Raw genomic sequence first — 25,943 nt, 5'->3', positions numbered from 1 at the left:
TTTCAGAACTTTTGTATGACTGAAAAAAAAAGTCTGATAAAAATGAACATATCCCTCTGGTTTACAATTTTTTGTATATAGCTAACACTGTCGCTGTTGTGAACATTTTCAAAGATATTAAATATTTCATAACGTAGATTGCTTCCATAGATCTTACTTATGAATACACATGAATCAAATAAAAGACTCTAGTGAAGGTTATGGTGCCTATAGACAAAATTTTACACTGCATTGTGTATTGGCAGCCCAACATTTCTGTAGTTTCTGAAAAAAATATATATTATCTATATGCCTGCATAATTCTCCCGAACAACTGACCTTTACATAACTTCAACAAAGTTTGAAGATTACTGGTAACAGCGGGCATAAAGTTTTGGTATTTATGTAATCAAATGCAATTACATAATATCCTGCACAAAGACTTTGACAGTCTTTCTATATATTTGTCTCACTCCAATTTATAGGAGGGATAGGAGGTTCTTTTAATATATGTATACCCAATGCAGAGATTAAGGTACAACAGGTCAAATGTTAGCCCGACCAGTTTATTACAAATCCTAATTGCTTAGTGATATGGGGAAGGGAAGATGGACAATAGAAAAAAGATAGGAAATAAAAAGCAAGGAGTGTTTGTAGAAAGCAAGAGAGCTTGTCACCACCGTGGTCCAGCATGGTTCATAGTAGGTCCATTGATCTCAGGAACTCATTCAATCACCATGGGGGATGGGAGAAAGCCAGGAAGCTCTGCAGTAAGCAGGTCCTGGGGGGGTTTCTTCCGAAGAAGTTTTTCCCCTTGGGGAATTCTTCTGTCAAAAGTTCCTCTGGAAGTTCTTCTCCCCCAGGGGTTTTGTTTCTTTAGGAGTTCTTCTCCAAAGTCCTTAGTTTAGTGAGGGCCTTTTATCCTCTGTTTCTCATGGTTGTTGTTTTTTTTTTTTCTTCTTTTCTCTACGTAAGTGTGACATACCTGTCCCAACAGATAAGCCAGCAGAAAGTGGTGCCTTCGTTGCCATGCACAAGCATTAGTGCCTTTTGCAGTGGTCAGCTCCTTCAAAGCGTGCTCCTGAAAAAGACTGTTTGTCCTGCTTCTGCTTATCTTTATAAGATGTATAAGATTAACAGATGTACTGTTGCATGGTGACACCCATCGCTCATTCCACTAGATAATTTGCAGTTGTCACTTAGAGTCTTATAGTCTTATAACCAAAACACCTCAGGAAGCAAGCTTTGATTAAAAAAAAAACAAAAAAAACAGCAACAACAACAAAAAAACAGCTTTGTCTTTCACAATCTTGTATACAAAAAACACAAAAACACAAACTGTTTGCTTTTAATCTTGCTATCTTACCTTCAGCTCATAGTGTTTGCCTTAACATCTGAATATCAGCTCTACATCCTTTATTTTAGAACAACTACTGAAGAGTCATAACAGAACAGTAAGAAGCCTGTTTTCATGTTATCCAGCAAGGCATTAACTGTAAGTGGCATAGAGTGTGGGTTATAACCTGATTTCTCAGTGTTCTCTCTGTTTCCATCTGATACAACAGGGTTTACATGATTTATAATTAAAACAATTAAATATATTTTTGTTAGCATAGTTCTTGGTCTTTAAAGGTTTAGGTTTCCAGCACATCTTTTACTGAGCATAAACAGATTTAATATTGAAATTCAAAACACGTAGAATGTATTGTTGCAGTGTTCAAGGCAGGGATTCAGATGTGAACGATCCATATCATTCATTACAGGTTCCCCTTACATCCGTTATATACATTCACAAGTTTTCTCCCACCCACCTTTACATGTCAACAAAATATTCCACAAACGCTCCTTAACCATGCATGAAAGCGCTTATTCAATCAGAGTCATGAGTAGTTTCTAGTCACGCAGTCTTCCTCCAGTCAGGGTCGTTATCACGCAGCTTACTTGACTTCTTTTTTTTTTTGTTCCTTTTGGAGACTTCCTTGGTTCCTTTCTCATTCCGTTCATCTTGCTCTGCAGCTTCCTCTCTGAATATTCTTTCTTGAACCCCAGCATCTTGTTTTAAAGTTTTGCTGCAGATGTTAGCACAGTTCTAGTTGGAACCCTTGTTAGCAGAGCAAATTATTTCTTTATTGTGATTTCTGTTAGGCTCATGAGTGAGTATAAATTGCTTAAACCACAAAGCATAGTGAAAAAATGCCCCTAAAATGTAGTATTTTGGAACCAGGTTTCTTCTGCCTGGTTAAAGCATTTATAATGGAAATATAGTTACAAGTAAAATACTGCAAATGGATTAAAAAATAGCAGTCTTTTGAAGCTTTCATCACTTTCTGACTCTTAGTATGTAATCCATACTTGTTTCTGTTTGATTAAATGACATAAATTCCCAAAACAATCTGCAAGAAATTTTGGTTTAGTATTAACAAATTCCACCCTGTTTGCAACAACTATGAGCAAGACATAGAATGTTCTAAAATCAACCTGATCCACTTCTGATCAAAGTCAGCCAAACCTTTGCTGTGGTTTAGGCAAATCTTTGTCAGTAAGATCATTTAAAGACTTTCACACAAAAATATTCACAGAATATTCACAGAAAAATATCTCCAAATTTTTAACTTAATTTACTTGAAAATGACATAATTTCTGTCACTGCAGAACTGTTTTAGAAACAGAATTATTTCTAAAGCTAGAAATATTCTTCTGCAGATTTTCATTTTTTGAAGGTATGGAACTTGTGCGAAAAATATTATGGATTTCATTTAAGAGCATTCAGAACAATCTCAACTTCTGGACTTTTATTATATTCAGAAATGGTAGGGAAGCATATTCTTATAAAAGATAAGGTAGTTCAGACTGTTGTATAAGCAGTCAGTTGAAGCAGTGATTCCAGTATCTTGTTAAGCACAAAACCACTGGATATATTTTAGTTTCTTTCTCTGCAGCTGCTCTTCATAACATCAAGGTCAAATTTATCAGTTGTAATGATTTCTGCAAATTGTCTTCCCTTTAAACTCTATCAAAAAGAGGTTTAAGGGAATTTCTCTACATCTCAAGGTCACAAAAAACACTTAGTATTTAGGTGGCACAGTGCTACTAAGCAATCCAAGCCAGTTTTAAAGTTTTCCATTCTCAGACTGACTTGAAAAATGTTCCTCAAGATCAAGTGCCTATGAAGAGATGCATTTAATATAACTACTAAACCTACATGCTTCTTATAGATAGGAGTCAGTCACTGTGAATGGTGTGCTTGTCTGATCTTTTACTGCTATCAGTGTAAACAGAAACCCTTACCTATGGAAACATCACATATTTGTTACTGATAACTGCAAATTCTCAAACTATTTAGCATCTGTTCTGTTACATACGTTTCTGTAAGGGCTCAGTCCCATCTCCAGTCTGCCCCACATTTTAGTAAAAAATACACAATCCAATGTATTAAAAATAAGGAAATGAAATATTGCTATTTCTACCCCCCTTAAAAAAAAAAAAAAAAGGACAACAATAAAAAGACTGATTTATAGTAATGAGTAAAGGGTTACATTTAAAAGCTCAGTACTTCAGTCTTTTTTATGTACTCGTAAGAAATCAAAAGGAAATCAAAAAGAGCAAAGAAGCAAGAACAAACCGAAGATAATAGACAAAGAAGAAATAGCTGGGCAAAATATAAACTGCAAAGTATCTAAATACATGGATCAGAAAAATGTATGGATTTTATGACCCAAATTCCCACATAGGAAAAAACATACGGTTTGTTGCAATAGATCAATGGAAGCTCATATTTTAGGAGCTTGCTAACTACTAACTGCATTGTTTACTGGTCTGGCAACAGTATTATCTCTGAGAAGATGTTCTTAAGTAGTTATAGAAGACTAATTTTTTTTTTTTTTTCTCTCCATATGAAAAAAATTATCAGTGAAATCTTTATTTCAAGCAAGCTGACAAAACTGTCAGAACATAACTGACTGGCAATTCAGTGGTAATGGTTCTGCACTAATGGAGGTAGATTCACTTCCATCAGCTCTTCCTCCAACTGTGGATTCATCTCCATGGACTCTTTGTTGCTCTCAGGTGAACCCACTTCAATTGACTTGATGATGTGGAGCCTCTGTATCACCTTCCACTTCTTGGTTGGAGGGTAATTCACCCTGCCTCCTTGGAAAATTCACTTCTTGCCTGTCTTACAGGAGGGTAAATTGGCACTGCCTCTTCTGCTCAGTGGTTGAAGTTCTGTCCAGAGTGCCCCCATATACATAGGTCTCAGATAGAAATAGTGATATAACTGGTGACATCACAAGGCCATAGCAATGCAATTCTAATCTCATAGTGATCAGAACATGGCAGTGTTGGGAGTTGGGGCCTGTCAGTGGATATTTGCCCCAGTTTTGAAGGAGGTGGAAGGGCAAGTGAAGGGCCTCTTTCTTGGGGATGACTCCATTGTGACATTTTGCTTGCTAAAGAGAATGGCTTCCTGTTGGGCACAGGATCCTCCAGGATCTTCAGTCCCTTCTTCATCCCATGTACGGGTTCACTTCAGTGGAAACTCCATGAGACAAGAGGTCAAGGGATCTCTGCTATCTAACTACCATCTGTCCAGCTGCCTGCAGAGGGAACCACTTTTATACAGAGACACTACTGTCACTGGTACAGAACTAATTGCAAAGCCACGTGAAGGACTGAACCACAGTTAATCAGTTGGATGGGGTACAGTTGCCAGGCAGGTCTACAAATTCCATAATTAAAGACATGGAGATTAATCCTTGGTAAAAAGTCAGAGCTCTGGGAGATCACAGCCAGCTTTGTTCTGCTACCAGATGTCATGTACTCAAACAGGTGAATATCATGCCTGATCATGGTGCTATCAGGTACTTAGCAGGATGTGATAAGGTTTACAGGATATCTCTAGCAGTGTGGGATGTTCTGTATTAGCAAGTCCACTTCCAGACAGGTTTTGGTGTTTAATGTCTCTGCAGATCTCTAAATTGGTATTACTGTACCGATAATTTCTATCTTAGCCCAGATAAGAAACCAAGAGTGTTTGGGAAAAATAATGCACATCAAAGAATGGCTTCTGTCACAAGACTTAGCTTGGTCATGACACACTGTGTGCTTTCACTTTAAAATTGTTTCCAGCCCCAGTGATGGGGAATCTACCACTGCAGTGAATAGGCCTTTCCAGTGCTTGAGCACACTCTGTGAAAAAATTCATAGAATGATAGAATCGTTTGAGTTGGAAGGGACATTTAAAGCTCATCTAGTCCAACTCCCCTGCAATAAACAGGGATATCTACAGCTAGATCTGTTTGCTCAGAGCCTGGTCCAGCCTGATCTTGAATGTCTCCAGGAATGGGGCATCCACCACATCTCTGGGAAAACTGTTTCAGAGCTTCACCACTGTTACTGTAAAAATTCGTTTTCCTTATAATCCAGTCTAAATTTTCCCTCTTCTAGTTTGAAACAATTTCCCCTTGTCCTATCAGAATAGACCCTGCTAAAGAGAATGTCCCCTTTTTCTTATAGCTGTCCTTTAAATACTGAAGGGCCACTATTGGGCCTCCCCAGAATGTTCTCTCCTCTAGGCCAAACAGTCACAAGATCTCTCAGCATGTCCTTATAGGTGTACAGTTGGAAGAGTAGTGTGGTTCAGATGGTACTTGACAGATGTTATAGCTGGAAAGATTATTGTGATGAAAAAGAAACTATCAAAGAACATAAACTCAACCGTATCCTAGGCTCGTGGTGGAAAACTCCAAAAAGGAGGGATCTCCAGAAAGAGATCCTTCCAGTGGTAGTCAGCCATTAAATGGAGTCTTCCGGTCACACAGTTGAATTGCCTTCACAGCTGACCCAGACCTTGCCTCAGGTGACCAATCAGTGGTTCAGGCCATGACTGAAGAGTTCCCATACGCTCCATCCCTTTACGACATGAACCAATGATCGAGTTAGCTAGAGGGTGAGCCTTCCTCACTCACTGTCATTGTTCCATTGACAAATTTGCTCTAAAACAACATTTTTAGTAAAAGCCTGAGTACAACTGTATAACAAAAATTGATTTCAAAGGGAGAGAAGGGAGAGCACCACGTACTTTATAACTGCATTAAAATTACATTGAACTGGGACAGAATTCATATCCCAGATTAGAACTCTTTAGGAAAGACTTTCACCAAAAGTCAGCAGTTTATTTCTCCCCACAAAGATGTTCAGATTTTTGAAGGACAAATATTTTGTAATGTATGATGTCAACTACAGCACAGATTTCTTTGGATTACCATCCAAAGTAGGTGGGATTTGCACAAGTATTCCTTTTTCTACTTCTTGCCAAGGCAGAAAATGACATTAATCAACTTTCCTAAACTTACTCTGCTCCATTATTTTGAGTTGGAGGGCTCATGGGAAAATAAGCTTAGAACTCAACGGAAGGGAAGAAAAGTTCAGTTATCAGTAAGGAGGAAATAAAAAGGAAAGAGGGAATAAATATTAAAACAAGATAAAGTGAGGATAAAGGAATCATACGAAGTACAGAGATCCTGACCGGTAGTACTTATGCAATTCAAGGCTTAAATACTTTAGAGCATTGAGCTAAAGGAATTACTTAAATACAATACTGAAGTAAGTAAATAAGAGTCATGAGTTAGCGTGGATAGTTAGAGACAACTGCAATTAAACTAGTTGAATTTGGTGTGTCAACATATAATGTTTAAAAATCTCAGCTATGTTTGTGACTATCTGACTCTACAGATTTCACACATAAAATTAATAAGGTTGTATCAGACAGGCCAAAGTACATGCCATGTACATGGAGTGCTTCAAGTGTGATTAACTTTTGTGAATTAATATGTGCTAACATTGATCTACAACTAGGTTCACCAGAATTTAACAATCATGTGATGGTTTTGCCATTCCATTCCTGTCAAACCTTGTTATTAGACTTGTTTTCCCCTTCTGCTTCTGTCCCTCTTGCCGTTTCAGCTATACTGAGAGAGAGAATTCCATCAAGCTCTGTTCTACTAGCTTCAGCCAACTCTTTCCTTTAGCAGTTAGGCTGTCGGGCTCCTCTTTGTCCTTAGTGTTAGCATGCAGAATCTTGGACTGCAAATAATAATATTACTTAAGTGATCTTGAGTAATTATACACCATGACTAGGCTGATACCCACTGAACCTCAGTTTGAATTTTTCTCATTGATATTTGGATATCATGGTTAGAAAGCTCTTAGCAATGCTCCAACAGATAGAACATTCTTGCAGTGGAAGCGCATGACTTGGAAGTCTTGGGGAGGGAGTAAATTAAACCACATGAAACCATGTGGTGAGCTATGGCTGAAGGATTAAAACATCCAAAATGTCACTGAGCAAATGTTACAGTTATTGCTAAACACCCAGCACCCTTTCTGAAAAGGAAGGAAGGAAAGGCAGAGACTCTACAAGAGCAGGAATTTGTTTTATGTTTTATCTCATTCATGGGCAGTCCTTCTGTATGGGAGAGTCTGTCTTTAAACATAGGAGCCATAGGATTTTCTAAGGTGAAGAATTGTCAAAGGATGAATGAAATCAACTACAGCAACAATCTCATAGGGTACTAATTCACATTTAAGCACTTCAAAAGTCCGAGTCTTAAGTCTTGACTAAACAACTACCTGTTCGTTCATTAAGTAGGTATAAACAAACAAGAAGCTCTAAGTCAGCGATTCTGAATTCACTCTTTCTAGAAATTACTTTGTACATTTGTATATACCATACCATTATTTATTTATTGTATGGAATAGTTTAATGGACAGAGTACTTTGTTTTAAATGTTATGTATTTTTTAGGCTAATAATGTGTGCGTAATGCTGTTGCACTTTCTTAGATTGCACAACACATCTATTAATGTACTTAGAGATGATATAGAATCAAAGACAACAAAAGTGATACTGCTATATTAAATTTGATGCGGATATCACTTTAAAATTAAGTTCATTACAGGTAATTGAATGATCCATTTGCAGGCCTCCAGCCACAGACTTAGAGGTGACAGGTCATTTAGAAAGCAATTTACTGAGAGTCTTACTCTCCCTCCTTTTTAACCATGGGAATTACAAGTTCATTGTATTGACCCTAATAGGTTTGCTTTCAAAATGTTTTACTCTGAAGATTTAAAGATGTGCTCTAACATATGTCAGCCTGCAGCTAACCTAAGCAAGTGAACTAAAAGAAGATGTAACATATTTATCTGTGCAGGTATTTTGTATGTTTGTCCTGGGCCTGCAGATCTTGATACAAGGAATAACATTCAATGCATACTATAAAGGGATGTACATGATGTTCTTCACTATAGGCGCTTCACTGTTCCACAGGATCTCTCAGAAATTTTTATCTCAATTAAAGAAGCATTAACAGCAGGCATTCCACTCCAGCTTGCAAATGGCTCTGCATGTTCTAGCTGAAAAAGTGTGTGCATGTGACAGAAGCTTGTTTTCTTCACGCAACAACCCCAGCAGATCTGAAGGCTGTCTCACACAGACTTAGCAGAGCGTTCTTCTCTGCTTTGCTAGGCCCCTAAAGCAGAATTATTAGGCAAGTCACAACAGCTTTAGCACTGAGCTGAGGGAAGGCTCAGTCAGCTCTGTCCAGTCTGATGGAATGGAATAACAGCCATTATCTTTAATCTATTACTGTTTTTTAAACTGCTTATCACAGTGTTGTATCCACTTGCAACAAAGCCCCTGAAGCAGCTGGGTACCTTACATCTATTCCATCCCATTGATCCTCAGCATGGCTCTCCTTCATTGTGATGCTATTCCTGACCACTTCACTTCCTTGCTGGTCTCAAGACTTCTTCCTTCACTTGGATGGTTTAAAGCAGTGGCTAAGAGAAGTGAAAGCAGCTGGACCCACTCTTCATCATCTTGGCAGTCATCCCCACATGGGACTTGGCTAGACTTAATCCAGCCAAGACAGAAATGATCTACAAGCAGGATCTTGACCTGCTTTCATTCACCTTATGATTGCCACAGCACTATGTTCATTTTTATCTCTCTGCATGCTCAGATGACTGCAGAGATATGTTTTATCTCTACAGTTTTTGAACACCACTTCATTTCTGGGAGAAGAATGAGAACTGAATAGACCATCATGAGAAACTACAGCAGCTTGCTTTTTCTCATTCTCGATGCAGTGACACATGTCCAGAGCCAGAGAAGCAGCAAAGTATTCATCACATTTCATCACTCCAAACCATCTTTTGTTCTCCCATCCAGTTCAAATGCATTATTTGCACAGTAGTGGTAAAATGGATAGACTTTTTTTGAAAAGTGTAGTCCATGTATTATGTGACCTGAGAACAAAGATGAGCTATATTTGCATTTCCTCTTACCTGGTACAGTCCACCAGACAATGTGATCTATACGAGACTTGCAGAAGAAGATGAGTTTAAAAATAGCAAAGATAGCAAAGATACAATAATTGTACACTCAACCTTTATTTTTATAAATGAAACAATGAAGACAAAAGTAAAGATCATTTTCTTAGGAAAACGGTTAAGAAGTCAGTGATTGTCTTTTGAAATGCACAGAAGACTTATCATTCCTACTCTAGTTTGTCTTCCTGTGCCCCATCAAGTGGGGAGACTTTAAAGTTGTGATTATTTTCAGGACAGTTCATGCAGTTACTAGACATGGATCCAAATGTCTTGGCAAGCCTAATCCTTAGTGCTAGTATTACCTAATACAGAACTATGACTTCAATTAAACAGGTGAAACTCTTGGAACTTACAATTTAGTCATGTGTTCCTTCAAATACTTCCTTGTTCACTGTTTTTGAGCATTTCCATAGCTTTACAAATTTGCAATGCAATGAAAATAAAAATACGTTTTAACTCCAGCCATTCATAACTCCAGAAGGATGTGTTGCTATTCTGCAACACCTGAATGGACTAGAGGGTTGAGCAGAGAGGAGCCTGGTAAGGTACAAAAAGATCAAGTGTACTTTAGTGTCTGGGGAGAAATCACTGCATGCATCAATGCAAGTTAGGACAGATCTGTCCAACCCACTGCCCACAGGTGGCTTAGCGCTGCCTGACATGCATTCACCATTGTGATGGGAGCTCTTCCTTGGCTACTGGCCCAGTTTGGCCACAGGTGCACATCCATCACTTAGCAACAACCATACATCAGTATGCTATTAACACTGTGCGAACTGAAATCAGGACATGGGGAGGGCTTAGAGCATCACTAACTCAAATTATGGCAAATAATTTGATATATTTTGGTATTTTGGCTAAACATAACATTGTAAACAGTGAAAAACAAGTAGCCATGCTTTCTGTTTTGATAAGGGAGTTTGAGACTAGGTTTCAAGCTTGCTGGGGAAAAAAAAAAAAGTTAATTTTCTGCTATACCTATGATTCTGTCTTCAGTTCATATTTAAAAAATTGCAGTTAATTTATGTAATGTAAATAGTGTCTAGTATTCAACTCAACGATTTGATCACGTTTCTTCACCAGACTCTCATAAGAACTCACTTACCAGAGGAAAAACATCCCTTTCTTCACAATCCCACCTTATTCACGTCACTGCTCTCTGGCAGTATATATATATGCAAACTACTTTCAAGGATGAAGCACAGGAAGAATAAATTTTCATCTCTGAACACCTCAAAGAACACACAAAGAATTGCAACCACTTTGATCAAATCAGGCTGACATACCGTTCTCACTAAACTGAGGTCAAATAACCTATCAATTTTTGTTGCCCTCTTTTCTGTTTTAATGAAATTTATTAAAAATTAAGTTCTTTTACTTACGTATGTAAACTTTTATATAGTTTACAAGAGTTGCTTCAAAAGTAATGCCTCCTACTTTATTACGGTAGGCCATGACATCAGGTGTTGATAGTGTAATAGTGGAGGCTGAACCTCCCTGACAACATTCCATTACATTGTGTTGCCATGTGACAGAGGGCAACAGAGGGGCTGTGTCTCGCTCCGATTTATAGGAGGGAGATGAGGTTCTTTTATTATTATATACCCAGCGTGAGATTAAGAAACAACGGTTCAAATGTTGGTCCGACCAGTTTATTATAATCCTAATCAGGGAGACGGGGAAGGGAAGGAGGGCGATAGAAAAGAGAGGAAAGAAAGCAAGAATTGCGTAAAGCGGGGATAGTCACCACCAGGATCCAGCAGCGATCCCGTTGCACGACGTTTCGATGGTCCGAGGTAGAAGCAGCAGGGGGGGAGAGAGAGGCAGCGTGGCCGGCCTTGGGCAGCAAGCAGGTGGCAGAAGGAAGTCGCGGAGCCGATCCACGAGGAAGCAGCAGGACTCAGGTAGCAGGCCCAGGGGAGTCCGCCAGCACGCAGGAATTCCGTGGTGAGGGATCTGATGGCAGACACCTTTTTCATGGTTTTCGGTTCCTCCTTTTATCCTCCTTTTTCTCCTGCCTACGTGACATCCCTGGGCGCTTGAGCAAGAGTCATGTGCTATCCCCCGAGATGGCCATCATCCTGAGATAAGTCCACACAAAAGACCGCTTCACAGCTATTTAGCTGCAGTTTATCTTCCTCTCCTTGCCCCTGGCCTTGTCCATCAAAGTTCTCCAGACAAAGGATTTCACAACCTTTGCCCAGGACTTGCCTGGACTTGTTCATCTATGTCCTTCAGACAAAGGATTTCACCACCTTTGCCCAGGACTTGTCTGGACTTGTGTAAGTCCATCTGTGTCCCCAGCAAGCTTTGAGACACTGATGTTAGCAGAATAATATCTTACAGGCTGTCAGACAAAATGGCATCTAACACAAAGAAGTGTATATGAGGCAAAGGTGGTTAATTGAATTCCTCCGTTGAGGAAAAACTCATTGGTATTCATTCATTGCTGAACTTTTGTTTTGTTTTGTTTGTTTGTTTGGAGACCAAACAGTAGATGTGAACACAGCGAGGTGATGGGTGGTATACTTCTACAGTGGTGATAGTGGGTCACCTGCACTGCTGCAGATTTTTGTAAGTATAGCATGCAGGCTCTTGTTCATTGCTGGTGAAAATGAATAGCTAATGGTGGTTATAAGGCATAAAATAGAGGCATGTAGCTGCGTCTGACCAGCTTTTAGACAACCTAAAAAAGGCTTTAGTTATAATCTGATAATCTGATAATCTGATAAACTTCAGTTGAAGTAAGTGTGAAAGTGTTAGGTGAATGTAGGTGGGTAGGTGCATTTAGCTTGCCTTTTACTATTGTTTCCTGTTTCATAACATATGAAACACCAGTTGCATCTTCAAAATAAGATCATCAATATACAAAGGATTTGTGGTGTGTTTGTTTTTTTTTTGGTGGGTAAAAAAGAAAATCATCTTCTAATGATGTATAGAAACTTAAGGATCACTTGGCTCTTCAATGGTGTTACACTGCTGCTTTCTAGAGGAATAATTTTTCCTTCTGTTCATTCTGGATAGCAAAGACCTAGGGTGTATAATTAAAACACCATGCAGATAAAAATCACTGTCAGATCTGAGATTAGATACATGCCAGATAGTACCTAACAAATTATCATGTTGAGCAATTAAAAAATTGAACCTTCCTTTAAAAAATCTAATACAAAATACTATTCTTAGGCCAGATCTCAGAAACAGCTGGTGCATTAGATGCTTATTCTATTTTGACTATATTCATTATTATATCGTTGAGTACAATTCTTACTTACACTTCTGTTCTTATAGTTTTCTTGCTATAATCTTTCTTAGGCATTAGAAGAGAAGCATAATAAATCTTGACACTGGCAAATAAATACTTTTTTCTCTTTTTAGGTATCTTATTAAATATATTATGATTTTGATTGTATTTAATATATTAAAATTGCATAAAAAATTGCATGAGTCCAACAGCATGAAAAAGTAGAATAATTGTTCTAATGGAAAATAGCATGAATGAAAATGGTAGATTTTAAAATTTTTGGATGTTTGAACTTAGACTTGTAGCTGTTTTTGAGTTTGATATGACAGAGTGACATCCTGGAAAAAAATTTCCTCGCACTCTGGCTAAAGTTAAGATTCAATCCATATCTGACCTTTGCAGGATAATCCATCTTTTTGTGGGCTTGAAATATGGAAAAAAAACTGGTAAGTTTCAGATTTAGTAGAGGAAAAAAGGCAGAAGGATGTCAAAATTTCAAGATAAGGCAGTTTAAGGTATATTGAGCAGTTTGAATTGTCGAAATTGCACTGTATTACTAGTTCAAAAATGTACATTTTTCTTGTCTGCAAGAAAGTCCTTCCCAGTGACAGCATTGCTAGCAAGTTTTTTTATAGAATTTCATTTAAAATTTGACTCAGTGTAGGAAGAATCAGCAAGCGAATCATCCCTCTGTAATGGAAGGCTCGAAGGGAAAACCATTACTGAGCATTGGAATAACAATTACAATCTATGGGATCTCATATATTTAAACACAGTCTTGCCCTTACTGACTTGTAGTGGAGTTATCTAAAGTGTCTAAATCTGTCCAGGCTCCACCGAAATTAATAGGTATACTTAATAGATTGAAAACATATCTATTATATAAACAGTTAATCTTGTTGCTTACGTAAGTTAGTATGCCACTGTTAACTTACAAATTAAGCTAAAGGTAAAAATAGAAATCCAATGAGGTGTTTTCTTTTTATGACACCATACTTATTAACCGCATTTTGTGAAAGCTATGGCAGCAATATTAAAGAATAGAAAAAAATAATTATTAAGGAAGGCTGTTTGTCAGAGCAAAGGAAGTGTATGGTTGAAAATAACCATGTGTTTCCTTATCCCATGGATAGGGAAATGTTTTCTAAAGTTATATCCTTGCAGTATTTCTAAAATGGTCTCATTTTTATTAGCTATATGTTATGTTAATAGAATACTAAAATGCCTTGATTCACAATCAGCCTCGCCATTTATGTAAGGAGTTATACTGCTGCTTAAAATAACGCTTTTCCAGTTCCTTACAACTGCAAACAACAATGGGAGATGGGAAAATAAAGAGATATGAGTAAATAAATTATACTCTTCATCCATTGGTACTGTATGAGAACTGTTGAATCACAGCCTGAACCTCTGATTGATCACCTGAGGCAAGCAACTAGTCAGCTGTAGGAGCACAAGTGAAGGCAGTTCAGCTGTGTGACTGGAAGGGGTGGAGCTTGGCTCCACCTCTCCTAGACGCCATTTAAGGGCTGACTGCCTCTGAGGGAGGATCTCTGTCTGGAGATCATGTCTCTTGGAGTTTTTCTGCAAGGCTGGGACATGGGTAAGCTTCTCCATTCATTTCTGATTATCCCTTTCCAATGTGATAATCTTTCCAGCTATATGCTCTCTAAAGACCAGCTTAAATTCTCTGTGTGTTTGCTGATTATACTCTGTATACTCGTTGATTATACAAGAATATATAGCAGAATTCAGAATCCTGAATTGATCAGTCTTCAGGTAGAAGCAGTAGCGCTTTTAGCTTCTCTGGCCTATAACAATCAGTCATATAGATAAACTGGCAAACTTATTTGGTTAATATGTATCTTAATCCTATTTTGGTGTAGACTTCAGCTGTGATTTTCTTATTTTAATAATATCTGCCACATTACGCAGCATCTGTTCTCACCTTGCAGTTGCTTCTTTCTGCCCTCCATTCATTGCTCTCTCTCTGAAGTCAGTCCAATGTTTTGTGTGGCACTCTGTAAAATGTATTCAGGAGCAGAATTTAGAATTATGTTCATTCCTTCCACTATCTGTTATTGACCTGTTTTCACAAACAGCAGTTTCCATGCTATTGAAGAGAGTGGTAAAGCACTGGATTGAATATGAAAGTGAAAGGATGAATAGTAGCTATACAATTTGTCTTAGCAATCCAAATAAATTTCTGTGAACTGTTCCCCTTGTCAGGAGCTGCATGGCTTGTTATCACCATAACAAAAGTCTGCAAAATCATTACGTATTTTTCAGACTTTTTACCATCTTTTTGAATAAATATGTGATAGCTCATAGTTTTCCTTTTTTTGGCTTGCCTGATCCACATTGAGTGAACAGGAATTGACATAGATCATATAAAATATATAATAAAAATGCTAATTATATATATTTATGTATTTTTATTAAAACCTAAAAAACAAAGAGCAAAAAAACCATAACATTAGTGTGATGTTTGACCTTGTTTTTCTGAAACAAATGCATTGGGCTGCTTTGGCAGTGGTTGCCATTCCTAGTGAATATTCAAGATGTTAGTCAGATACTTTTTGTGAAATATTACTTTTTCTGTGCTTCGTCCTTGACAATAATTGTTCATAAATGCATAAATCGCCAAAAAGCAATGACCTAAGGTGTGACTCATAAGTAAGGGATATTTTTCTCTGGTAAGGTAGGGCTTACAGAAATCTGGTAAAAACACATGACCAAATTTCTCTTTCAGTTGCATAGAGTTGCAGTCAGACACTTATTCCATTTGAAAATTTGCAAGTAATGCGTTTGTGATAATTGAAAATGGATTTGCAAATATTAAAAAAAAAAAAGACACTTTGGGAAATCTTGAAACTTGTTCTCAAGTTTCTTTATGGGAATGCAGAGCACATCTGCACATTTTCTCCACTGTTCATGGACTGTATTTAAAAATACATAAAAATGCATGATATCATAATTTGATCTTGCCATAATTTGAGTTTTATTTCAAATTTTTTATTGTCTGAAACATAGCACAGCACAGTTTGGGTTATTTTCGCCTTGAAGTTGCATGTTTAAATGAGCTAACAAATCAACCAAAAATACTAAATCTGCGAACCATTTTTGTGTTTTTGGCACAAATTCTCCTTTTGATTCCATAAAGGATTTTATTTTGCTTTTACCCTGACTTAGCCACCTTACTTCAGAAAAGCAAATGATGACATCATCCCAGGCATCCATACAGACTGGAAGGAATGGTCCTTGAGAGTAACCCTGCAAAAAAGGACCTGGGGGTCCTGATGGATGGAAGGCTTAACATGAGCCAGCAGTGTGCTCTTGCAGCTCGAAAAGCAAATGGTATCCTGGGCTCCATCAGAAGAGGGTTGGCCAGCAGGGACAGGAAGGTGATTGTCCCTCTACTCTGCTCTTGTGAGACCCCATCTGGAGTACTGTGTCCAGATCTAGAGCCCCCCCATTACAAGAAAAACAGAAAGCAGATGGAGAGGATCCAGAGGAGAGCCACAAAGATGATCAGGGGACTGGAGCACCTCCCCTACCAAGACAGGCTGAGGGAGCTGGGCTTGTTCAGCCTGGAGAAAAGAAGGCTGCGGGGTAACCTCATTGCAGCTTTTCAGTACCAAAAGGGAGCCTATGAACAGGAGGGGAATCAACTCTTTGAAAGAGTAGGTAACAGCAGGACAAGGGGAAATGGTTTGAAGTTGAGGGAGGGAAGATTGAGGTTGGATGTCAGGGGGAAGCTCTTTACAGAGAGAGTGGAGAGGTCCAGAACAAGCTGCCCAGAGAACTTGTGGATGCTCCATCCCTGGAGGTGTTCAAGGCCAGGTTGGATGGGGCCCTGGGCAGCCTGGTCTAGTGTTAAATGTGGAGGTTGGTGGCCCTGCATGTGGCAGGGGATTGGAGATTCATGAACCTTGAGTTCCCTTCCAACCCTGGCCATTCTGTGATTCTATGACCCCATAATCAACATCTCTAATTTTAATGAACTCCTAGAATTGGTGATGATTCATATCTTTCTACTTCATGAAATTCAAAGATTTGATGACAATTTGCATGACATATCTATTTTTGTCTTTCGTGTGTAAGTTTTCTTGATATCAGATGCAATGATATTTCATCAAGCATAAGTTACTGGTGTTAATTACATCATCTTTTATTGATTTTAAGTCCCTCTTCTTTTCCAGTCATCACTGGGGCATAATCAGTAGCTATACCAGATAGAAAGGCACAGGTTAAATTGCTTTAATATAGTTTTTACTGCTTCATACAAATTTAGTTGTACCTTTCATGGCACCAAAGAAGCCATTTCCTCGGTGTCACTGTCTTTGTTATCAGTACCTCTAATGAAAATTGCAAGATGAGCTATATCTGCAGCATCAGTATTTTCATATATTGTCAGAGCATATAATTTCAAATTATCGGTTTTACTCTCCAAATCTACTGAAAAAATTGTTTTGTGTTTCTTTATCGGAACACATTTTATCTGTCGTGCTTTCCATACACTGCTTAACAAACTCACGGTGAGGAAATGGTTTTGATTTTTTTTTCTTTTTGCAGTCAGATTTGCTATCACGTAACTTGTTTTTAAAATGGAGTCTGTTTGATTTTTTAACTTTCTAAAAATATTCTGTTGCGAAGACTGACTTTCAGTTCTGCTATTTTGTCTTTATGAAGAATTTCTAGTATGCTTTGAATTTGGCAGCACGTTTCTGCATATAGTGTCTTTTTGAACTGTAATCTTTGAAAACTAACATAATTTGCTTGCAAACTAACGACTGTGCAATATTACTTGTCTTCAGTGCACTGCGCCCTCCCAGTGTCCAGGGCCAGGCCGTATTGCTTGGCAGGGCAGAGCTGCCAGTGTGATGACACAGCAGTAGAGGGCATGGGCTGTAGTTCAAGCCGAGCCGAGTTGCATGAAGCCCATGGGCCTTGGATTGAACATGCCTGTCAGATAGCCCATCTCTCTTCTTTCCTATTCTTTATGTAAATATTCTGTTTAGATGAATATGTTGAGGCCATCTATTGTCAAAAAAAATTGTGAGTAGTGGATAAGGCACTGCACTGTCTTTTCCTGGCTATTTTTTTTCAGGTAAATTGATACATTCTACTATAAAGGATATTCAGCTAAGCAATGATATACATACATTCTCCATTCATTTCCTTATTCTTTCACCTGAATCAAGAATCTAATTCATTCTCATCTTTCTTAAGCATCTTTCATGAAGATTGGTATATAAATGAAAATGTTCAGAGCAAAAATGAGAATCCTACACATCGTTCTCAGATTTTTTTTCAGAAGTAGGCATGGAATTTAGGGCTAGTTGTAGAAAGTTGTAGAAAGTTTTGAGCACAGGTATTGTACAGGAAGACTTCTGCGGAAATCTGAACTGGGATGTTGTTTCATGAAATACATGACAAAAATATACTGAGAAATTGCAATGTGATCCTTAAAATATGCTAAAAAGATTAATCTTTTCTCAATTTCCTTAAACTGATTTTAAAAATGAGAATTAATGAGAAACAATGATATGGGGATGGGAGAGAAGAAAAGTAACAAAAGACTTCTACTCAATATTTAAAAAAAAAAAACCCAAAAACTAATGGAAGAATCAGCAGCTATACTGTATAAATTCTTGCAGGTAGTTCCAGTGACTTAACAGCATAGCAATGAAATCTAATAACTGTACCCCATTTTGCCTTTTTCCTCTTGTCTAGCAAACATTTCTTTTCCAGTTGAAAAAAAATCTGCCTTGATTATCAGTATGTGAAATTAATGCTATTCCTTCTACTGCATTCCAGGGTTTCCTCTACAGATGAATGACTCAGATCACTCTCTATTTCACCATTCGTTTCAAGGATGCATGCAGTTTATTCATGTGGATGATCAGCTGGTGGATTTGCAAGCAGTAGAGCAAGGCCAGCTGGGAAGCTTTGCCAATGTCAGCATTGACATGTGTGCCATTATTGACAGGTAAGTCACAGAATCACTAATATTCTAATACTGATACAGATACTACATATTCTGAAACTATACAGTGATAAAGAAAGATGTTTAGATGATAAAGATGATGGCTTTAGGTTTCTAGCCAGCATGGGTTCATGAAGGGCAGGTCCTGGTAGTATTGATTGATGCTAGGCTGAAGCCAGCAGTGCGCCCAGGTGGCCTAGAAGGCCACATTCTGGCTTGTATCAGAAACAGTGTTGCCAGCAGGAACAGGGAAGTGATTGTTCCCCTGTACTCAGCTCTGGTGAGGCCACACCTCAAGTACTGTGTCCAGTTTTGGGCCCCTCACTGCAAGAAAGACACTGAAGCCCTGGAGCGGGTTCAAAGAAGGGCAACAAAGCTGTGAGGGGTCTGGAGCACAGGCCTTATGAGGAGTGGCTGAAGGAGCTGGGATTGTTCAGTCTGGAGAAGAGGAGGCTCGTGAAGACCTTATGCTCTCTATAACCTCCCTTCAGGTAGTTGTAGTGAGCTGGGGGTTGGCCTGCAACTAGTGATAGGACTAGAGAGAATGGCTTCAAGCTGTGCTGGGGAGATTTAGGCTGGATGTTAGGAAATACTACTTATCTGAAAGAGTGGTCAGGCACTGGAATGCCCTGCCCAGGGAGGTGCTGGAGTCACTGACCCTGGAGGTGTTCAAGAAGCATTTGGATTCTGTGTTGAGGGACATGGTTTAGTGAGAACTATTGGTGATAGGTGGATGGTTGGACTGGATGATCTTGTAGGTCTTTTCCAATCTTGGTGTTTCTGTGATTCTGTGGATTTTGCGGTTCTTGGGGGGAAATTGCATATCCAGTTTCTACTTTCTCGGGCAGAGGGAGTGAAAAGTAAGACAAATTCAGTTCACATGTCAATAATATGACTGTCTTGAATAGAGAAAACTATTCAGAAAACCACACATTTTATAAGTTTCTTGAATACATTTTATAGTGATCATTTTGCAGCCAGAAGTTGTTTCCTGGCTTCATTGCCTTCTGGTATTAATGAATTCCTTGGAGAACTAAAATAAGTGTGCAGACTTGCTTTTATTACCTAGAAACTTGTGCATGAACTTGATTAAAATAATGCCTAGTTATTCTGGTTTGTTTGTGTTTTCCTGTTTTATTTTCCACCAAATTGATAAGAGTAATTGAGAAGTAACTCAGTAATTCCAAAATCTTAATACAGTAGCAGGCTTTTGCTTTGAGATTTACTTATTAAACTTGTGTTGGCTTCTGTTTCTTCTAATTTACAAGCTCTTGTTCTTTAGCAAATCTAAAACTATTAATTGAAATGTATTAGGACAGACAGGGAAGGAGTAAGTGACTTAGCTCGGCTTCTCGTGATAATTACCGAAGTTTTAAATAATTGCAAGTCTGCTGGAAAGTTGAACATGGATTTTTTTTTATAATTTTCTTTTGAAAAAAGCAAGGATCACAGGACTGAAGGATTCTAGAATAATTTGGTTTACAAAAAGTATCAGGAGTTCATGTGGTCCAACTTTTGCTCAAAGAGAGGCCAATTTCAAAACTGCAACGTGTTGCTCAGGGTATTTCCAGTCAGATTGTAAGTATCTCCAGTGATGGGAATTCCACAAATCATCTGACTCTGGATATCCTCAGCAAATGCCATAACCATGAATATTCCTCCTTTTCTTGAGGTTTTAATTTCCAAGTATGATGTCATATGAGATAGAATAACCCTTTGGTCAGTCCTCTCCCTGTATTTTGCCCATCCCCAATTTATACTGGAAGACAGGGTTCTGCAAAGGAGAACCTCATTTCTGTGCAAGCTCTATTCAACAATGGCCAAAATAGTGGTGTATTCCAAAGTGCTTTAGCCACAACATCAACTGTACCGGCTGCCGTTGAAGGACTTTAACTGCATAATTTCATCCCAGTCAGAATGGGCATAGCAGTTTAAGGCTGAAGAGTGTGCTTTGTGGAGTGACAGTGACTTGGTTTTGGTATGTCAAGGACTCTTTGGATTGTTGCTTCTCATGGACATGTTGAGAGTTGAAAACCATAGGGAAAAGGGGAAATAGATGAAGGGCTGAAGTGAAAGAGAAGAATATGTTGTCTCCTACCATACTAATGTTAGAAAGTCCTCCTGTTTTTAGTATTTGATAATTTTAATCTTGTTTTGAATCTTTGATATATTTTTTTGGAAATAGACTTGGAAGAAATTATGTGAAGGTACATCTAATTTAGTCTCTGCTTTTTCCCCAACTGAATAAACTTAAGCTCAAGGAGTAGTTTGTATTGGTCCTACTTAGTCTAATAGACACTGGCATTAACTCCATCGTCAAATTGAAGCTAGTCAGAATTAGCCTTTTCAATGTACTACAGTATTACTAAACATACCTGACATAGTGGTTTTCTTACAATCAGAAATGCGTTGTAATTTTGAAAAATAGAAGCTCCCTATATGTCAAGCACTTTACTTTCAAAGTGAAGTTCATGTACATATTTCCTTATACAATACATGCTGTATTTAAGTAGTTCGTATATTGTAATACAATGATACATGCTAAATATATGAGGAATACATTGTGATACATAGAACTATTAATGTATTTTACATATTTAACATGCATTTTATAATTTTACATAACAAAAATAGACAATGTGTTTACAATAGTATAATAAGCAATATTTTTCAGATATTTATGTGTATTTTCTTTATATATGAAGTACTCCATGTTTCTTCTGCCACCAACTTTGCTGTCCCCTTTTATTGTTTACATACGTTTTTATATATAAATACAACCACTATAAAAATTTATCTGTTTATATGACTAAAATTCAAAGCATGTCTTTTATGCTTTCTATACTCTAGCAGATTGTGTGGCAAGCAGAGTAACAATTCTGTGATCACTGGAAATCAGAAGAGTGTGCATATAAACTTACAGTCCTTTTTTTGTAAGAACTGAGATGCCACCTAGTTTGTTGCTTTCCCATTATCAATTTTATTTCTTTGTAGCTTGCACTTCAAGAGCAACTCTTACTGAGAAGTAGTAGTGTCAAGCTCTAAAATATAACTGGATTTTATAGTCTGCTTATTTCAAGTAAGATTTTTACATTGACTTTTTTAACAGTGTCCCATTATGTTATAACTGTATTTATTGTATATTTAGTTAAGTGCCATGTGTCAAGTGCCATGTATATATCTTAACTTCAGTACCTTTGAGTGAGGAGGATATTTATGCCTGTGATTCTGGGATCCTCCTGCTTTTTGGGAAAAAGATCAATTGTTTCACTCTGTATCAGGAAGAATTCATTCTTCATCAATATGGAAATGGCTTTCATAGCCACACGTCTATGAAGACACCCACTGGGCAGAAAGATAAGCTGTCACACTACATTATTCTTGTTGCAGAACTCCCGCATTTGCTTGGAGGGGGAAAAAAAAATGAAATTAGGAATGATGGAATTTTTCATGATTAACCAGAATGGATAGGGGACAATTTTATCTAATATATGATGAAAGGTACTCAGCGTGGTGAGTTCTTGTGCTGCATCAGTCTGGAGGTAATTGATCCTGAAGACGCAAGTTCTGCCGGCTGAATGCCCACTCAATATGGAAAAAGATTTCTGCATTTCAATTTTCTTTTTTTTTAAGATTGCAGGAAGAATGGTTACATTAGTGTTACATTTATACTTGGGAAACAGAGATGCTGATCAAAGGGTTGTTTTCTGTTTGTTTTTTTTATTATTTTTAGTCCTGTCCTCTCCTCTCAGATGCTTTGCTATAACATCTAGACTTACAGATTGAGATCTTACTAACAGGGAACATTGATGCTAAAGGGCATTCTCTTTTTACCACTGGCCAAACAGTATAAGTGCTAAATGTATATATATAGTTAAAATGCTACTGAAAAGGAAAAAGAAGTCCCTCCGTTTGTACCTTGACTTTAATTGTATTAGCATTGGAAGTTGTATTGTTGTCACAGTGATCAGCATGCTGTACTGCTTATGACAGAACAGGTCCTTGTACATCTCCTTTACATTAACAAACTGAGTTGTTACAGTCCAGATGGTACAGTTGTACTTAAGAGTTTTAACAGAGGGCATTGAAAGAGAATTGCTCATAATCAACTTATCAGAGCTTCAGAGAATAAAGTCACCTGACGTGGTTATGGCCAAAATAGTGTTCTCAGGATCACGAGGAGACACTAAAGTGATTTCAAAATAGTGTCCAGTCTGTTACAGTTGCATATATCTTATATAACTTACTGTTGGAGTACAATGCATGGCTCATTCTGTATCACAATGAAATGAATTAGATGCTAATTTTCTGATTTCATGTTAAAGTTAATGCAAGTAGCCAGACGTGGCAGTGCATTTATGGGTAGTGATTATTGCTTCCCTCTGTATGACAAAATGTCAGTGTTCTTCTCTAATCCTGTACAGATATATTGTCTATATCATGTGATTGCCAATCAAAATCTGAAATAATTCCTTAAATTAACCAAGTACTTCAAGCATGCTGATGTATAAAAACAGCCACAGTGTAACTGGAGACAAAACAGGGAGGTTTTTTGAAATTAAAAATCATTTCAGCCTTAAAATTCTTCACGTTTAGCTATTTACTTAAAGTTCAAGTTTCTGATCTTCCTCTCTGTTCACAAACTCTGCCAGTTCAGAGGTGAAGCAGTCAGTAAGGAAGAAAAAATTTTCCTACAGTAATCTGGATGAGAACCAGATGATGTACGAATATTCAGACTTGCAACTGAACCTGCTTTACAGTTGATCTGTTCCCAAGACAGTTCCACAAAAGTAAAGTGAAATAGGACAAGAGAAGTGTTGAATCCATATCATGGTTTCAGCCTGCCTTCCAATCAGAAGGGATGTGCCTATGCACTTCTCACAAATCTTCTCCATCTCCCTTCTCTTTGGAACTGTGTGTACCTCTGTATGTGGAAATTCTTTCTGAAATGGAAACGATGTGAAAATAGGACCACTTTAAATGCATTTAATTCATGATCCATTTCCAGAAAAGTTACTCTACAGACATAGGTGATGGCTCAAGTAACAGTGATGATGCTTTTAATATCTATGTACCACAGTATGACAACTGTCATATTCAACACAGTTCAGTATGCAGCTGGAAGGTTACTCTCTCTACAGAAATGGCCAAAAAGAAGATATTTTAATTGCATTCCCTCTTGACATTTTATCTTAGTTTTCTTCAATATTTTTTTTAACTAGTGGAAAAAATATCCATTCTAACACATCAAAAATGAGAAATGCCAGTGAAATGAATGAACTGAGGTTTTCCTGTATGCTCACAAACTTTCTTCCTTTCCTGAAGTTGGAAAAAAATTGGATGTGTAGGTAGTTAGCCTGCGCTCCATTTAACTGATAATTTTTAGCTTGCAAAATTGGATGAAGACTGAGGTAAATGAGAATTAAAATTCATTATCTTATAGAGATAAAATGCAGATATACATTGCTTGATTTAAGATGCTTATGCAGCACATTGACATCCTCAAGAGATTGACTGTGCCTTCTAGTTGTCCTTAATTAGAAGGAGTTTTGAAGTTAGTGAAATATATGCAGATTTATTAAATAATATTTTGGGCCTATAGGCCAGTCAAGTGAATTGCTATGAGCTAGTTTTAGCACTTCAAATAAATTTTACTTAGCGATTACATATGTTTTGGAGATCATAATAGTCTTTATGGTAAACTTTTCTCAGAAAGGTATTTTTCATTTGTTTTGTTTTTAATCTAAGATAATACTATTCCCTTGTTATAAGGCACATGTAAGGGTATTACTTATGCAGAAAGTATAGGAATGATTTTTACTAAGTGCTTATTTCATTACTTGACCTAATTAGTAAAGTTATGAAATGTCTTGTAGTGTAATTTTTTATTTTTTTTCCTAGAGATTTAAGATTCATCACTATTTATCTGAAGATAGGTCAGTGGAATACATTGAAGTAGTACTGATTAAACGTTAAAAGGTGCTAACATAGAATTTGAAACAGAAAAACAGAATTGAGTTACTGTCACTAGCTCTAAAAAGTCAGACTGGTAGCCATTATGGATTACTTGTTTGGCTGAACATTGAGTGTACATTAACTCTGTGGAATAAGCTGTGAAAAGAGGAATGATTTCAGAATGTTTCCTCACTCAATTTGATTTTTCCCACTTTCTTCTGAGCTTGCCGAGCAAGCTTTATTGATAGTTATTTCAACAAGGACAGCTCCACATCCATTTTTAACAGTTGCCTGTTGAGAGTGTAGAGATGAAACTGGCACTTGCCAGTGCTTGAAAGAGGAGTGAAGATAAAAAATGAATGTTTAGGTAGTGTAGTCACACAGGCTGTATTGAGAACAACTTCCACTTTCATAAAAATTTCTAAGATTTTTTTTATAGTTCATGAGAAGTAATCCACAATCTTTTCATTTAGATTTTTCTTAAAAAATATGGTAAGAGATAAAACAGATTGAACAACACATTCTAGAATAGCTGAGGACACCGTGGAAGTAGAAGATGCGCGTAAAGATGGAAGCTGGGGACCTGGAAAGGATATACTCAGGAGTAGAGAGTAGATAGGGATTAAAAGCAAACGAAGAAATAAAGTATGTTCAGAAAGGCAACATGAAGTGGATAGATGTGCACTACTATAGAATAGAAAGGAGAGAGAAATAAGCTCTTTTCTCTAGTTCTTAGTGAGGGCTACAATCACTTTAGAACATGAGATGTTTCCCTATTTGGAACAGTATGATTAATGGCCCTGCCTGTTAAATAGCTTAATAATGTAATTAGTTGCTCTTAAATTAGAATAGTTTGAAATGCAAATGGTTTGAACACTTTTATATGCAAGTCCTTTTTAATGTGTTGTTTTTTTCTTGTTCACTTACATTTCACAAGCTACTGTAGTCAATAGCATTCAGATCAGAACTTTTCAATCAACTCTGGGGCTTATACTTGTAGTCTGATGTCTAATTAATTAGAAATTCCCAAAATCCTCAGTTTTTCTTTGTCTTATATTTAATTCTTGATTAAAATCTCTAGGGAGAGAGGAAAACAAACACTATAAATCCCTATTTATATTATGAAAAGAGTGCCATTGAAATTGTTATCAGGAGCAGGTAGATTATTTGTTCATGATAAATGCTTGTTCTTGCTAAAACAAAAATCACAGAATCACAGAATTGTAGGGGTTGGAAGGGACCTCTAGAGATCATCGAGACCAACCCCCCTGCCAAAGCAGGTTCCCTACACCAGGTCGCACAGGTAGGCGTCCAGGCGAGACTTGAATATCTCCAGAAGAAGGAGACTCCACAACCTCCCTGGGCAGCCTGTTCCAGTGCTCCGTCA

At 37.5% G+C, this 25,943-nt stretch overlaps 1 protein-coding gene across 2 annotated transcripts in view; it reads left to right on the top strand.

Moving 5' to 3' along the window:
• CNTNAP2 (contactin associated protein 2) overlaps positions 1–25,943 on the top strand; it is a 793,259-nt gene that overhangs the window by 481,083 nt on the left and 286,233 nt on the right. For both annotated transcript variants that reach the window (XM_010708239.2, XM_031552712.1), the window contains one exon: positions 18,433–18,604. In XM_010708239.2, the coding sequence (XP_010706541.1) occupies positions 18,433–18,604 (172 nt within the window). The remainder of the gene's footprint in view (positions 1–18,432; positions 18,605–25,943) is intronic.

This window comes from Meleagris gallopavo, chromosome 3, assembly GCF_000146605.3.
Source record: "Meleagris gallopavo isolate NT-WF06-2002-E0010 breed Aviagen turkey brand Nicholas breeding stock chromosome 3, Turkey_5.1, whole genome shotgun sequence".
Classification (NCBI taxonomy): Eukaryota; Metazoa; Chordata; class Aves; order Galliformes; family Phasianidae; genus Meleagris; species Meleagris gallopavo.
Note: the sequence above shows the minus strand (reverse complement) of the source record. Positions and strands in the feature narration are given on the sequence as shown.